Source organism: Trachurus japonicus, chromosome 12 (genome assembly GCF_045865225.1).
Source record: "Trachurus japonicus isolate A0001 chromosome 12, Traja_1.0".
NCBI lineage: Eukaryota > Metazoa > Chordata > Actinopteri > Carangiformes > Carangidae > Trachurus > Trachurus japonicus.
Window position 1 is genome coordinate 26,116,816 of NC_140918.1, and position 16,374 is coordinate 26,133,189.

The following is a 16,374-nucleotide window of genomic DNA, read 5'->3' on the forward strand; positions in this document are numbered from 1 at the left end:
TGTGCTTCACACAAGCCATCCGTCTGCAGGTCTGTCCCCTGCTAACAGGCCGCTGTGTGGGAGCCCTCTCAGACACGCAGGGCGGTGACTCCCAGCATCCCCTGGGGGAAACGAACATGAACATCAGCTCTGTTGTAGCTCGATACAGAGGAACATAGTCAGTGGGTTTTGTCCATCATCATTATCTTAAGGTATCCAGCCAGGACTAACAGTGCTTTGTGTGAAGTCGAAGCCTCGTTTGTTTTTGTGGCTGCATTACTTAGGGAAAAAAAAACATATACTGTGCTTATTCTGAGAATTAGACAACTAGTGAAAATCTGAGTTTTTGGCTACTTGGACAAGCTATGAACACACACTGTGATACTATAAGCTTATAACATTGACATCACCAATATGTTTATTTGTATGAACCAGTAGTATCATTCATTGGTAGGTGGCTTTTTGCCAGCAGCAACATGTTGTCTTTTTTAGCTTCTTTTTGGTCTCTACCATCTCTAAAGAGGAATAACTGTCATTGTAAGTGACCCATTTCACTTCATGCAGCCATTTGATCCGTGGTTTACATAAATAAATCATAAATCATTGTAACTGAAATACTATTTGTACAGTAGCCTAACACGTTTCTGTTAGATTAGCTTTGGTTTTGTTTACTATGAAATTACTTTTCTTCAGCTGGAAGAAAAACAAGAGCTTCTGAATGCACAGGCGCATAACAGGGTGAAATTTAAGGTAAACTGACTTGCATCTTTAAAATAATAGGAGAATTTTTATTAGAATGTTGTTTAAGAAACTGTGAGCGAGCCTTTTTCATGGAGCATAAATCAAATGTAATGGGTCAGTGCAGCTTGCTGTGTGGGTTTGGGTGTAGTGTAAGTCATTTAATCACCCGAGCCATGACAACTCCAATTGCAAGACTGAATCGTCACACCTATTTGTCTGTGGACAATTCATTGGAAATAGATGTTTCTGAGCTGTAGCTCATGCTGAATTAAACTGTTGTTTTGCAGTGATAGAGGACGGGGCGTCAGTTAATGAGTTTGTGTGGCAGGAAGCGCACAGAGATGAGGGAGAATCTCTTTAATTGCTTTTTTAAAACGGGAAAATATTCAACTCTAGTTGGCAAAAGTTTTTTGTTCAGTTTTCCAAGTTAGTAAAACAAAATATTTCTGTTTACAGCTGTGAATGAGAGATGGCAAAGTGGGTGAAACACATTCTTGCACTGTCATCTGAGCTTTTTCATTCGAAACTAAACATCATTTCATTGATTTTTTATCTGTGAGTTATGATTCACCATTCCTGACTAAAACAAATTTCAAGTGACACACAATACATGACACATTTTCACAATTATTTTTAAAAAGTGATTCCAAGAAAATGAAACTGACAATCCAGGTATTTATTTGCATGAGTGACCTTTTGCATTTTGATTTGGCATCAGTTTCTTGTAAGCCGTTTGTATTCATACACAAGAAATAACTCTGTATATTACTAATGTAATGCTGATATTTTTTATCTGTGTACTTAAAGCTGTAATGTGTGGTATGATAATAACATTTTGTATGTATGTGTGTGTGTGTCTGTGTGTGTGTCTCCAGACCAATGATGTGGCAGGAAACACGTGGAACTGGCTCTACTTCATCCCTCTCATCATCATCGGCTCCTTCTTCATGCTCAACCTGGTGCTTGGTGTCCTCTCGGGGTAAGTCAGCTCCAAATATAAAAAGCACTACTCCATTTCTAGTTAAAGCTGGATACATGTGTTCCAGATTGATTATTGCTGGTTAGGAAAACCTGTGCAACTATTATGACTAATTTACTGAAATGTAATTTTGTTCAATTTTGTGTATAATAAACTAACAAGTTGTATTAGTTGATCAGCGGTTTTCAGACAAATTAGCAGTTAGATTGGCAACATGATGCCTTCATGAACCAGACTCTGTGCTTTTTCAATGGGTTACTACTGGATTTTTCTTTTCTGGCAACACTTGAATACTACCTTTGTGTTGAGTGAAGCTTGAAACCTAGCCTACCTAGATGAAAAGAGGCAAACTGTCACCATGTTGTGGTTTATCTGTTAACTGCTGTTCATAGAAAGGTTCAATCATATCTTGGTAGGAAATTCTGAGTTGAGGATGAAGTGTGGAAACTTACCCGCTCTTCATTTGGTCACATGTTTTTGTTGCTGCTGGACAACTTTAATTTCCTTCCAGGGGGATGGATAAAGTATTTTTCTATTCTATTCAATTATATTCTATTCTTCATCATGTAGCGTCTTCCTCTTTTAATGCTGGGTTTCTCATCAGCCTTCCTTGTGTCATGAAAAGGTTTCCGTCTGTGGTTTTTATCATCTTTGATCTGACGTGTGCCCATCTCACTGAGTCTGTGTTTGCAAAAGGCCTCCTCTCACCTGCTGTGACTCACAGTTCTTATCTCACCAGCATCTGGATAAAAGCAAACATGTGTGCGGCCATTACTCTTCAGGTGACATGAAACCCACCACTGCAGGAGGAGCAGTTTGTTTTTCTGTGTGGCCTCCTGGCACAAGCAGAAGTTGAACATACGTCATACTTCATCAGTTGGTCTTACAAATTATAGGACTTTTATCGAAATAGAAAGAAAACAAAGCCAGTATTTGTTAATATTATTCAAAAGTGGCCCTTTCAATGTTGTATTTTCATTGGCTGCTTTAAGATGATTGGTGATCATCAGAGCGATTGTTGACAGCCTGTTCCTTTGTCAGGAATATATTTGGCTTGTTTTCCAATTAATGTATTCAACCATCATTATTATTTGCCCTGCCATAGCTTAATATATACAATATAAGTGTGAGTTGTTGTGCTGCTTGTTGTGTGTAGGTGCTTACACAGCAGAGGAGATAGAAGTTTCTTATCCTGCTGTGTTTCGTGGTTGTAAATAGAACTTTTAGTCAGAGAGAGAGAGGAAGAGAGAACTGAGAGCCAGTTTCTATGCACCTCCCCCTGCTGACTGTTGTGAATGCTGTGATTATTAAATGAAAATAACTAATGATGTACTTGTGATGACAGTTTCGGTTTATTATCACCATGAAATGTATTTGTCACCCTAGTGTTATCACTCAGAGAGAGAGGGAGAGAGAGGCAAACTCCACATGGTCTTTAAGTGCTGAAGTGAAGGCATCTGGACTTCTTTATGGTTTCTTGAACCAGTTTTTAGAACTGAAGGAGCCTTCTGGATGAGAGTTGAAATGCCTTCAAGGGACTAAAAAGAAGTCCAGCCGTCACTTCAGCACTTAAAGAGCACAATGACCTGGACGACTGAGAACGTACACAGACAGAAGTCCACATGCTTGCTCTTTCTCTCTTATTCATGATTTAATATAGATATTCCCATGTGTTCATTTTATCTGTCAACCATTGTAGAACGGACTTTCATGAATATCAACCACATCACAATATCTATTATCTCAAGATAAATGTGCCTATAATCTATATGTGCTATATCTGAATGGTTTCTCCTGCTTTTTCCTCTTCACGCACACATTTCGCTTCTCACACTTTACCTCAACACAGCCATCACCCGAATCTTGAAGCATATTTGAACCTGAGTATCATTTTTGTGATACAGCATCAATTTGTTCCTCCTGAAATGTGCCTGTACAATATAACACTTCTATATGTGTTTCAACAGAGAATTTGCCAAAGAAAGAGAGCGCGTGGAGAAGAGGCAGGAGTTCCTGAAGCTCCGGAGGCAGCAGCAGATTGAGAGAGAGCTCACCGGGTACTTGGAGTGGATCTGCAAAGCAGGTTAGAGTCGTCTCTGAAACATTGTGAGCAGGCGTTCGTGTGGTTGTTAGTGCTGTTGTGAGAAAAAACATTACAAAGTCAAGTCTTTCTCCGCCTCTCCCCGCTGCAGAGGAGGTGTTACTGGAGGAGGAGGATGAGATTGCAGAGGAGAAGTCCCCGCTGGACGGTGCATGGTACAAGAGGAAACAGAACCTTCCAGGTGAAAACAGGCTGAGTATCTGTTTCCTGCTTTACCATGGTCCATCTCTTCGGGAGGCCAGTGGTAAAGCAGGCACAAAGAATAAGAGCTCATCATTTCCATTCACAGGTTGATGCTGTTTATCAACAATGTCCTGCACATAAAACCATCAGTTACTTCATCATGAATGTGGCCTCTTTAATGTGAGGAGTGGAGTACAGGAGCGATTTTAATGTTCCAACATGATTTGTCCAGATTTTCCTTTTAGCAATTGATAATAAATGTTCTAATTTGATGTTTCTCAAAACGTAATAATAATTCACCGGGCTGTTATCTTGAAAAAATGATAGAGGAGACACTGGCCTTTCTAGCTAAATAAATTAATGTAATATAACTGTTTGGTCAATAAATTCTTTCACCAGCTAAAGTGCAGGCTTTTTCACAGATAGCTATGTAATTCCAATGGGTCTAAAGTTCAGTCTAATATTCATTTATGACTTATTTTCTTTCTGCATATTGAGAAATGTTGATGTAGTATGTTTTGTCCTGAAAAAACGGACAGATACTGCTGAAACAATTAATGTCTGTTTGCACCCACTGAGAATGGTGTTGAGTTGCATATACTGTAAGCATATTTTATGTATATATATATATATTATTTTGAATACATATTCCTTTGAATTGGATGGTCTTCATACTCAGAATGAATGAATTATCATCATAGTATGCATACGACTATAACTAGGCCTCATGGGCTTATTCATGTGCAGTGATTTCATGACCGCCTACAGTATATTTCCTATACTAAATCTGCTTAGGTGCAAATTATAAAAAATCCAATTTCAGACCATCATTGTCTACAAAAAATGTATGAATCACTAGTAAAATAATACTAAAAGTAAGTAAAATGGTCTATCCTAGTCTCTCAGGTTAAGTGACCAAGCCAAAACCTTGTACACCAGAATATTTAAGGGTTTTCAAACCATTTTCTGGAGAATTCACACTATTAAATCACTATAGTACTGTATGATCAACAAAGAAAATAGGACTCACTCTCTACAGCTGATGGATGAAAAAAAAGACACTGACACTGTGACTGTGCCCACATTTGATAGGGTTAAAATTACAATACAACATCACAGTTAACATATGGTTCACATTAACAGTAACCCCTCATTGTGTGACTGCAAACTGGGATGTTTGTAGCCAAGCCAGCCAATTACACAGCAAGTGTAATCATATAATCAGCACTTACGATCAGCCTGTTACTGGGGTGCTAATCATGGTTTTCACACTGTACTCCTGTTGCCTTTATTGCTGAAAGAGCACAATGTTACTTCTCTCTCACTATCTGCCTGTCTCTCTCTATCTCTCTCTCCCCTGTTGTCTCTCTCTCTCTCTCTCTCTCTCTCTCTTTATCTGTCTCTCTGTCTCTCACTCCCTCACCCTCTACCACTCACCATGATGCCAGTGCATTAGGCTGGTGTGAAGAGGGTTAATTAGAAAGATTTACAGCTATATTCTAATTGGATTCGTAAACATAAATTCACTGTACCACGCTCCCCAAGACACACACACACACACACACACACACACACACACACACACACACACACACACACACACACACACACACACACACACACACACACACACACGTGGAGACACATTTGCCAGTAAAAGGGACACAAACCGAAAACAAATCCGAGCTGACAACTCCAGTGAAGTGACAGCAGCCAGCGGCCTTATTTCTCAATTAGTTACATATGAGGGATTAAAATGTCTGAATCCACAGACGCAGAAAAAAGCCATTCTGATGTTGTTAGAGCAGAAAATATGGAGTTGGGCTTCTTCAGATGAATGACAGGTATGAGTGGGGTGGAGTGCCAATCATAGCTGATTGGTTGAGTATGTAAACCAGCTCATCCACCATCGACTGTCTTTTTTAACAAGAAACTGAGGAACTCAACTCACTCTTTGTATTTTCATATTTATATTTTTGTTGGATGAAAAAAATAGTTGCTAGATGTTTTTAAACAAACACCAAAACACATACTAATCTACATACAATATATTTTTTAAATAATAATTTTTTAATACTGTTCATCATGTTTCATGTCTCCCTCGACTTCAGTTGAGTCTTAAGGGTTTATTAAATTAAAAAAGTGGGGGAAAAAACCTGCTAATACCATGAAACTACTCAAGTTCAGTTCAAGAAATGTCTTGAGACTCTTTGAGAGTCAGCTCCAAACACAAAGGATCTGATAAGGACGAAACCTTTGCAGCGTTTCTCAATCTCACAGCACTCCTTTATTCTGCAGCCCCGTTCTGCGTCCCAGCTGCCCTTTCGGGTGGAGAACCAGGGTTGTAGATCTTGAGAACGAGCCCACAGCTCCGGCGAGATGGAGCTAGCTGTGGTCACGTGACGATCACATTCATGTCATGCTGGCAGTTTTTCATTTCCAAGGCTGGCTTCAAGCAGGAAGGCAGAAAATCTCCAAATGAAAAACATGATTGATGTCTGCTATTCATAGTTTCCAATTAGCTCACCCCTCCACTTTGCCATTCATACACACACACACACACACACACACACACACACACACACACAAAGCATACAGTATATATCCTACATTTGGATGAGAGTCAGTTTGTGATTGCTTGTTTTGTCTTTTGACAGTGTGACAATAACAAGTGCCGTTTTGCATGACATGACAGCACAGAACCGTTTCTACATTTACTATTAATGACTATTTCTAAATTTGAGTATATTTAAAGACTCATGCATGATTATTCTTCTCCTGTGCTCTTCTCTTTACAGTCCTGAAACGAGGCAAAGCCAAGAAAGGTAAAAACGACCTGATCGGCGCTGAGGAGGGGGAGGACCCCTTTGCTGACATCTCCTCTGTTGGTAAATCTCGCATCTTTTCATCCACAGCCTCCAGCAGAGCACCTCTGACCTTCACATGCTGTTTGTCCACACGGTCGACCTTTACAATAAAAGCTGCTGTAAAAGCCTGTCTTCCACACCGAACATAGCCAGTGTCCTGTCCTCTGACTCTCTGGTTCCCATTTGTCAGATTAGTGTGTCATGTCACCTCAACACTATAAAACATGGTGTTAAATGTCTCACGCCAACTTCACCATGTTCATTACAGATGCAGATTCAGCACCGTGCGGATCAGGGGACCTAAAACAGTTTCTCCTGGCTGTGGAACTATATCACCTTGAGGGAAAAGAAGTATAATTATCTTTCCCTAATTAGACTGTAAAATTAAAATAGCAGGAGAATCACCTGCAGCATATTAAAATTAGACATTTAATATTAATGGAATTAACAGACAACATGTAATTGCTTGTCTGTGGGTTGGAAATAAACAGAAGCATGGTAATTGAAACCATTTTGTTGCCTTCAATTTAAAAATGCCACTTTTTTCCACCGACTATCTCATCCCATGATTGTTCTCCATCAAATTAAGTGCCAGGGGAATAAGTGCACTGCACAATCAAATGTAGTCTCATCTCACTTGTTTCACACATTACGCCTGCAGTTCTGCTGCACAGCATACACATATTAGGTGCATATTTTTTTAATGAGCAGCTGCAAGTAAAATTCAAATTCAAGGAGTGTTCAGGTGATTTCATGCTTTTATTCGTGTCCCTTAGGTACATGTTGTTAGCAGTTTATAGTCCTGATCACAAACATCTATCTGTGCATAATCACAGATGTTACTAAGTGGAATGGTTTCCTACTAAACTGCAGCATCTCAACCCGTTAACATCCTGTCACTTGTAGCAGCAGCTTCACACAAATATTTGGAGGTGTTGGCAACTACTGTAATTTGTGTAGCTTTTGGTGACCTGAGGCACAAGTGCAATTCTGGTGCAACTCGGGAAAACTGAAAGGCAAAGAGTCTGGAGCAAAGATGAAAATATCAGTGTTTGGCGGAATACAGCATCAGCAGGAGGAGTTGGGTAAACAGAAAGTCCCAAAACACCCAGCTCTGCCTGTTTTCACTGGGAGTTACTCGCTGGCACTGTTTCTTGGCTGGAAGGAAGACAGAGAGCCACCATGTTAATGATAAGGACTTAATATAATAGCTTCATATTTACCATTATGAGTTAAGATAGTAAGTATTTCCCCTGTAAATTGAAGGCATACTGTGACATTACTGCTGTTACAGGTACAAAAAGACAAACTCAGCTGCACCCATCATGATGCTAGTGTGGTCAGTGGTGAGACAGACCTTAACCTGTGTTAAAGCCAAACCCATTAACGTGCATTAATAGGTTAGATTCTTGTCCTCACAGATAGCCTGCTGTGTCTACAGTTACAATAAAGCTGTACTGATCAAGCAGAAAATCTAATGTCATTTTAAGATCTTGATTAGAACGTCGATGCTGGGGAAGCTGTCGTCTATCTGCTGTTGTGATGAGCAAAGAAAGCACACACACAGTGATTCACTGTGTAAACTGGAAGCTGACAAATATTTAACCCACATGTCCTCTGTTCCTCCCGCCTCTTCGTCATCTCTCCCAGCCCCTCCCGGCTCTCCGTTCGGCCGAGCCAGCGTGAAAAGCGGCAGCAAAATGGACAGTTCCTCGTACTTCCGCCGTAAGGAGAAGCGGATCCGCTTCTTCATCCGCCGCATGGTGAAAGCTCAGAGCTTCTACTGGATCGTTCTGTGTCTGGTGGGACTCAACACTCTGTGTGTGGCCATAGTTCACTATGACCAGCCTGAGTGGCTTACAAGGGCCCTCTGTAAGTCACACGTACTCAGTCACACATAGACAACATACCCACACACACTCGGTCATATGAAATATGTGTAAAACTCCATTCTCTTGGTTTTGTCCTCGCGGCAAACAGACACAGCAGAGTTTGTGTTCCTGGGTTTGTTTCTGACTGAGATGACCATGAAGATGTACGGCCTCGGAGCAAGAAACTATTTCCATTCCTCCTTTAACTGCTTTGATTTTGGGGTAAGTTACTGTCAGTTGTTACACTCACAAACATATCAGAAGTCAGTGCCAGTTCTGTTTGGTCATCCTTTAGGTTTAGAGAAAGATTGGATCCATTTTAAACTGCTTTAAAAGATTGAAACAGATGATGACTAATAATGTTACCCTCTGCTCTCCTCTCCAGGTGATCGTGGGAAGTATTTTTGAGGTGATCTGGGACATGATAAAACCAGGAGCATCATTTGGTATCAGTGTGCTCAGAGCACTGCGACTGCTCAGGATATTTAAAGTCACCAAGTGAGTTAACATCAGAGAACATGCACACATGAAACACATGAAGTCAAAGATCCTTGTTTCCATTCTTTAACAGATCTACAACTGTCAGCCTTTAAAGATAATATCTCATTTTGGGATTTAAAAAAAAAAGGATCTGATTATTTTAACCTGTGAATTTTCTTTCTCAGTGACATAAATCAGACACAAAGACATCATTCATACACTGCTGCAATCAAAGCAGAACTTTTGACTGATATCTGTATCATGTATGCATACCTTTTCATGTTACAAGTGAAAGATTCAGTTAAAGGAGACATATTATGGCCCCTATCCACAAAATAAAATAGTTCCCAGGTGTCTTAAAGACATGTCTGTGAAATGCTGTGGTCAAAATACCCCAAGGATCAAACATCACAGCTCTTATCATCCTCTCAAAACCATCCTATGCATAACGGCTGGTTTCAGTGCCTGTCCCTTTAAATGCAAATGAACCGCTGCTTGTCCCGCCCTTTGAAACCTAGTTACATCACTGGAAGACAACTGAGAGAACAGCTCATAAAACCACATGGATTTCAACCTAGGGAGCCTGCACATTACAGATTTTTTTGTCAATTCTTGCATTTTGGGGGCTGGAAGGCAAGACAAAAACCCAAATATATGTTAAAGAGCCTTCAAAAAGTGATATTTCCATAATATGTCTCCTTTAAAGTAAATTTGCAAAATGAAAATGCCTAATAGGGTTTGACCAGTTGTCCTAAATTTGAATGGTTACATTGTTGGCTGAAAAATATTATATAATAATATTATTATTCACAAGATGATTGTTACGACAGCTGTGACTCTGATTTAAATTTTTTATTTTTTATTTTTTCTTCCCTGTATTTCCTGCATTCTGGGATACGTAGTGAGCACACCAGTCAGCCTAAGTCCTAAGGTCTCCTCTATAAGATCAAGAACACTTACAGTGACTGCTGACACTTCATAAGAGAACAAAAACAGAGATTGACTATGTGAAAACATCCTGTTTACATCAACCAAAGCATGCTGGGAACTCTCCCAAACCTCCTTTTTTGGTAATTTAATCATTTTTGACAGAGCTGAGGCTCAGGGCTAATAATCAGTGGGTTGGAGGCCAGCAACACATCTAAGGCTCATAATGATGGTTCTTATGTCTCTTCTCTCATTTCATTCAGTTTGTTACTAACATGTAAGTTAAGAATATAGACCAGAGATGAGCATTCTGTGTTATATCAGTAGCCTGACCTCTTCTAAAAATAACAGCATGTGATATGCGTAACCATGACAGTGCAGTAGCATTAAAAATGAAAGAAGTGAGAACCATGCAAAAACAGTCTTTGATTAAAAGGGCCATATCACAGCCACAGTCACTTAGTGGTCGCTGTAAGTACAACTAATGAGCACGTCTCTGATCTAAAACCCAATGCACTTGACTTGATTAAATGTTCAGGATTTCTGTGACGTGATTACAACTCCGCATCTCTGGGATTCGAGGTTTTTCTGTTACAGGAGCATCACTTTTGTCTTAATTTCCTTTTCTCTGAACTGACAATCCTGTTAGAGTTTGATGGAAATCCCTTTATATCATTAGATGAGCTGTAATCCTGTGATTCAGTAGAACTGGCAGCTATAGACCCTGACGCATTGATTTGTTTTATGCTCCCCACAGCTGGTACTGCCAGTGTGGCCTCTCTTCCTCCTCTGTTTGCTTCTTCCTCTCTCTTTACTCCAGCTTTGTTATGTTGTTTAGTGTTATTTCGTGTCCCATCCATCACTCCTCTGAGCCTCTCTCTGTGTTTGCTGCTCCCTCTCAGATACTGGAACTCGCTGAGGAACCTCGTGGTTTCCCTCCTCAATTCCATGAAGTCCATCATCAGCTTGCTCTTCCTCCTCTTCCTCTTCATCGTGGTCTTTGCTCTGCTGGGCATGCAGCTCTTTGGAGGACAGTGAGTACACTCTCTAACCTGTCCTGTTCTCTGACCGCTCTTTTCTCTCCTTCCCATCCATCCATAAGTCGTCACAGACAAACATGTACTCACACACACACATACACACTTGCAGTGTCTCCTCTCCTCCTCGTCTCTGTGTGTGATCTCTGGCCCGGCGTGGTGGTGGTGACAGACGTGTTGACACAGCAGGTAGCTGGCACAGAAGCAGTGCCGACTGCAGCCCTTTGATATCACTCTCAGCAGGAGCCCCGTGTTTTCTAATGACAGGAACACCTCATGATTCTGGGCTGGCTGCAGATTATCAAAGACCTGGCATCCAGCCCCATCTGACTCAGCTCTCACACACATTTCCTTTCTCTCCCCATCACCTTACATCACGCAGACACTGTACGGCCGAGCAGGTTGATCACGTGATCACATTTTGTTTTGTTTTTTATTTTTTTATTATATAACACATATTTACTGTTATGTCTGTACAGGTGTTAAGTTCACAGCCAACTGGTCTGTCTTAGTCCTGTGAGGTCTGAGATAATGTTTATTGCTTTGCGCTGTTCAGTAGGAAAAACGATTTTATAGCTAAAAGCCCCGAAAGGATAATTTGGTTTCATTTAAACTTGGATCACATTTTCCTAGTCAATCTCATCTCTTGAAATATTAAATTCACAAACGATATTTTATTACCAGGATCTGGGAAGAAAAGCAACACTGCCACTATGAAGTCCAGCAGGACACAACATACAAGCCGGTGTTGTAAACAAGATGTTATCTCAGATGTTACCAAAAGTGTACGCATTGGAAATGTCTGTGATAAACCTTAATTGCAAAGCTTAACCAGGAAGTCAGTCTGTAGACTTCTATTTATGTTTATGAGACACAACTGGGTAATAGTTTTTCATTGGCCCTGTGTCATTGATTCCAACAAAGTTTCACCAGTTTGTTTTTAACAATCTCCCCCGGCCTTTTACATTTTTATTCATTACCTTATTTTTAGTTGTTATTTATTTATGTCTTCTCCCAGATCCCAGAGTTTCACTGATGAGGACACAATGTGGACTTGCTGCATTTGTCTCCTCTCGTTTAATGAGTCACATTTAGAATAAAATAAGACAAATAACACTTGAAGTGTGCAGTGTTATTACTTCCAGAGATACTAAAACTATGAAAATAAGATCCAAAACCAGAATCTTTTTCAACCTATTATCCTGAAAGCTAAGTGGAAGATTAGAATAATTTGAGAGAATGACAAACGCTGCAGACCCATCATCGACCTACTGTGTGACCCACGTTGACCTCTTGTGGTCACATGAATAATGATTGTTGTTACAGGAGCAAAGCAGGAAGTAGTTCAGCTTTGTCAGGGAGGATGTTGGCTGCTGTTAGCATCCTGTCTCCTTTGATCATCACCATGATCTTTCTTTAACCCTAACCAAGTAGGTTTAAGTTCACTAATCTCCACCATGCCTAAACCACAGAGGTAACAACTCAATATCTTTGAAGCAGCCGGCTGTTGCCATGGCGGCAAGTCTTACATCAGTCTGCGCCATCATTAGCATCGCATCGGTCTCTGGTGATGGACAAGTGTGAGATGAGTCTGACGTCCACATGGTGCTTCCAGCCAGCCGAGCACATCGGGCTGAGCACACTGCTCTCTGCAAATAACATCTGCTGTAACATTCAAGCTCATTTGCGTCTAAAAATGTTCTGAAAGGTGTCAAATAATTTCAGATTTTTCCAGAGCTGAATATCACTAAGTAAATAGGCAATCTACCATTCAGTACAGATAATGTCACTTTGTGTTTCAGAAAGTGTTGAATTACGGTATATCAAAAGCAAAGACAGCAACCATTTTTCAAACAGACAATTTTAGCTGTTTGATGTAAAACAGGTTTGCAGCTTGTTAAGAACAAGAGAAAATGCTTTGTTGGATCCAGACTTTATTTTTGGCTCAGAAATGATGTTCCTTCTCTCAAAACACCTAAAGTAATCTCCTGGTAAAATTGTGAGAATTGAAAGATAAACAGCTTGAGGCAGAGGAGCGTCTCCCTGCTGAGACTCACAGGACATCACTGACTGTTTGGACAAAAATATGTGATAAGCTCAAAGGAAATGTGCAGGATTTACTGTAATAGAATAAGGATTTCTACTGGTTGCAGCTCTGTAGCTTTCAGTTTGCAGACCTTTGTTGATTAACTCTGACTTTGTCAGACACAGGAGAGATGGCATTTTATATTTTCAGCTCCGGCATCTTTAGTGTGTAGGCTTAGCCGGTGTCCAACCTCCTGTTTGGGCAGTTGCTTCAAATGTTTTTTTTTTTTTTTATGTAACTCTAAATAGCAACCAGTTCACATCCTGGTTAGCAGTAAATATGAAAACAGATAAATGTAAGACAATAATTTTTCAGTCCACCCATTTATAATCTTGCTGTAACTGTAACACAAATTCAACAAGTCCGCAAACGTCCTCACACTGCAAACTGGAAGAACATTACTGTCATCAATCACTCAACACTTAGCATTTTGAACCACTGTAATGAGCCATTGTAAAGTAAAAAATCAAGCCCCAAAGTCTGCTTCTCCAGAACTTCTTAGGTTGTACTACAGTAACTATCAGCTAATGTGTAACTGTTGTAACCCTATAAATTGAATACAGGTTAAAAATAAATTATATTAAATCAGGCCCAAAGTGATTGGCTAACAAAATGAATGCTTTTAAACTAATTTTTGCTCTGTAAGGCAAACATTAATATACATTTTGGAAACAAACTATTTTCAAACATTGATACAATTTTTTTCAGTCTAAGTGTTTTAACATTTTAGTGCAATTATTGGAAAAAGCTGCTGCTGTTTCAGCCATTTAGCCTGGTTGCAGTCTGACTATATACAGTGGACTCCCTCTTTGTATTCAGCTGCATTTCTCATTCAGTAAAAGCCAGTTTCTTTTCTTGACTTCTCAGAAAGCTGCAGTATGCCGTGTGTGTTCTGATTCATTCCTGACGCTCTGCAGTTTCCCCCCTTTTTATTATTATACACTACAGCAGTTATCTTCAGTCCACTTGTACATGCCCATGTGTTCTCAGAGATATGTGTTGTCGTCACTTAAACAATGTAAACCTGCTGCTATTGTTTGAACGATGCTGGGGTGAGGGCAGGAGCTTGTGGAGGAGTTTGGCCTCACATGACTCTTGTTTTCAGGATTGATTTAATGAAGTCCCCGTGGGTGCTGCATGGAAGCCAAGCAGCACGCTTCCAATCCCTATTATCAGAGTAAACAGAGGTCGGCACACACAGTCGCAGCAGCAACCCACCACCGCCGCTCCCTGCGCTGGGCCCGCTAATCCTCAAGGAAGGAGGGGAGGATGGAGGGAGAAGTGTGGGAGAGAGGAAGAGATGGGGGGAGCAGGGAATACAGACAGGAAGGAAAGGAGGGAAAAGAATGAGTCTTAAGTGCAATCGAGAAAGTGATGGAGGGATGAGCAACGAGTGGAGAGGTGGGTGGAGGGTGGGTGATAGAGGATGCAGTAATGAGACAGAGAAGGACAAAGGTAGAAGGAGAGGAGCATGGGGAGAGAGAATATGATGATATACCAAGGGAGAAAAAGCTTATTGAATTAGTTGTTCCTCCCCCCTCTCCTCCAGCTCTCTTCCCTCCATTACTCACGCCCATCCTCCCCCAGCTCCCTCATGCATGTACAGTACATATTAGAGCCAGACTGATATATATGCTGGCTGATACAATCGGTTGATATTGGGTTTCACAGATTCACTACGTGGCCAAAAGTATGAGGACACCCAGCCATTAAAACCCATGTGTGACTGCTAAACATCTCATTCCAAAACCATGTGCATTATCCCCTGATGTAAGAGCCTCCACTCTCTGGCTGAAGAGATTTGATTCCTTTCAGGCTCCCGATCATTAGTGTGGTCTAACACCGGTGATTAGGTCAGGCTGTTTCAGTTCATCCCACAGGGGTCGGATGGGGTTGAGCTCAGTCAAATTCCCCCACATCAAACTGGGAAAAGTGCTTCTGTCTGGACCTGGATTTGTGCACAAACAAACACTGACTGTTACTACAACACTGGGGAACACTTAAAATTCCCTTTAACTGGAACTAATGGGAGAATAACCTGAGACAAAATATATGCCATTATGTCCACATACTTTTGGCTATATTATGTATGCCTGAAGCAAGTACTGTATGTTGACATAGAGGCACAATTCAGTGGAACAGCTGTGCATTGGTGGCATTTTTACATACAGTAAATTTGATTTTTTCCCCCCCCTCTATTCAATTTATTATGAATATAATTTTGTTACAGCTCTTAAAATCACTCTAAAGTTTTTCTCCACCAGTATCAACTTCAAAATCCAGAATCAGTCCAGATCTAGTATAAATGCATACACCACACACACACACACACACACACACACACACACACACACACACACACACACACACACACACACACACACATAAACGCATCAGAGGATCTGCTCTGAGGAGGAGAAACCAGCTTTCATTTGTGCAGACGGTCACTGTGGTAACTGTGCTCTGCATCCTCCCCTCGTTTTTAAAGACCCCTCTTCTTCCTTCATCTTCTATTCCATCATGCATTTTTTTTGTCCCCAAATACTGAAGGATGTTTTTCTCCACTGTTGCACTGTCACATATCACATGCTTATAGTTGTTTATAGTGAAAGACATTCCACTTCAATCTATGTATCAGAAATCATGATGTTCCCATTCGAATGTACACTCTTTGATCTCCCATGAAGCCTTTTCATTGGTTAACGTTAGTACTATGCTCTGGAAATACATTCAAGGGGACATTGCTGTATAATTCATAAGCTGTTGCATGTATCTTCTTGACTGTGTTCTCTGATGTCAATTCAATTGTGAACATATATTTTTGATTATTATTCCTTCTCTCAAATGGGATCATTCAAACTACACCTGGTGTCAAAAGTTACTCAAGATGGATTTTTCACATGTGGTGTAAACTGACATTAGACACTGAAACACTGAGTAGCTGTGTAAACAATACTCATGCCCATTGGTTATTATGAATTAAATGGGCTCTGTTTTTGTGATTGTGTGGAAGAAAAGTTATTTTTTATCTTTAAAGATGATTTAAAGATAAAGATAATGTCTCAGGTTGTGAAATGGCTGAAGAGCTACGGGTGCTTTGAATAAATGAATTTAGTAATTTTG

The 16,374-nt window shown here is 40.4% G+C and overlaps 1 protein-coding gene across 6 annotated transcripts in view; it reads left to right on the top strand.

Moving 5' to 3' along the window:
• Positions 1–16,374, top strand: part of cacna1bb (calcium channel, voltage-dependent, N type, alpha 1B subunit, b) — a 176,879-nt gene that overhangs the window by 94,500 nt on the left and 66,005 nt on the right. For all 6 annotated transcript variants that reach the window (XM_085793986.1, XM_085793982.1, XM_085793984.1 and 3 more), the window contains 8 exons: positions 1,596–1,699; positions 3,667–3,782; positions 3,892–3,981; positions 6,782–6,871; positions 8,501–8,722; positions 8,831–8,943; positions 9,107–9,219; positions 11,031–11,162. In XM_085793986.1, the coding sequence (XP_085650112.1) occupies positions 1,596–1,699; positions 3,667–3,782; positions 3,892–3,981; positions 6,782–6,871; positions 8,501–8,722; positions 8,831–8,943; positions 9,107–9,219; positions 11,031–11,162 (980 nt within the window). The remainder of the gene's footprint in view (positions 1–1,595; positions 1,700–3,666; positions 3,783–3,891; positions 3,982–6,781; positions 6,872–8,500; positions 8,723–8,830; positions 8,944–9,106; positions 9,220–11,030; positions 11,163–16,374) is intronic.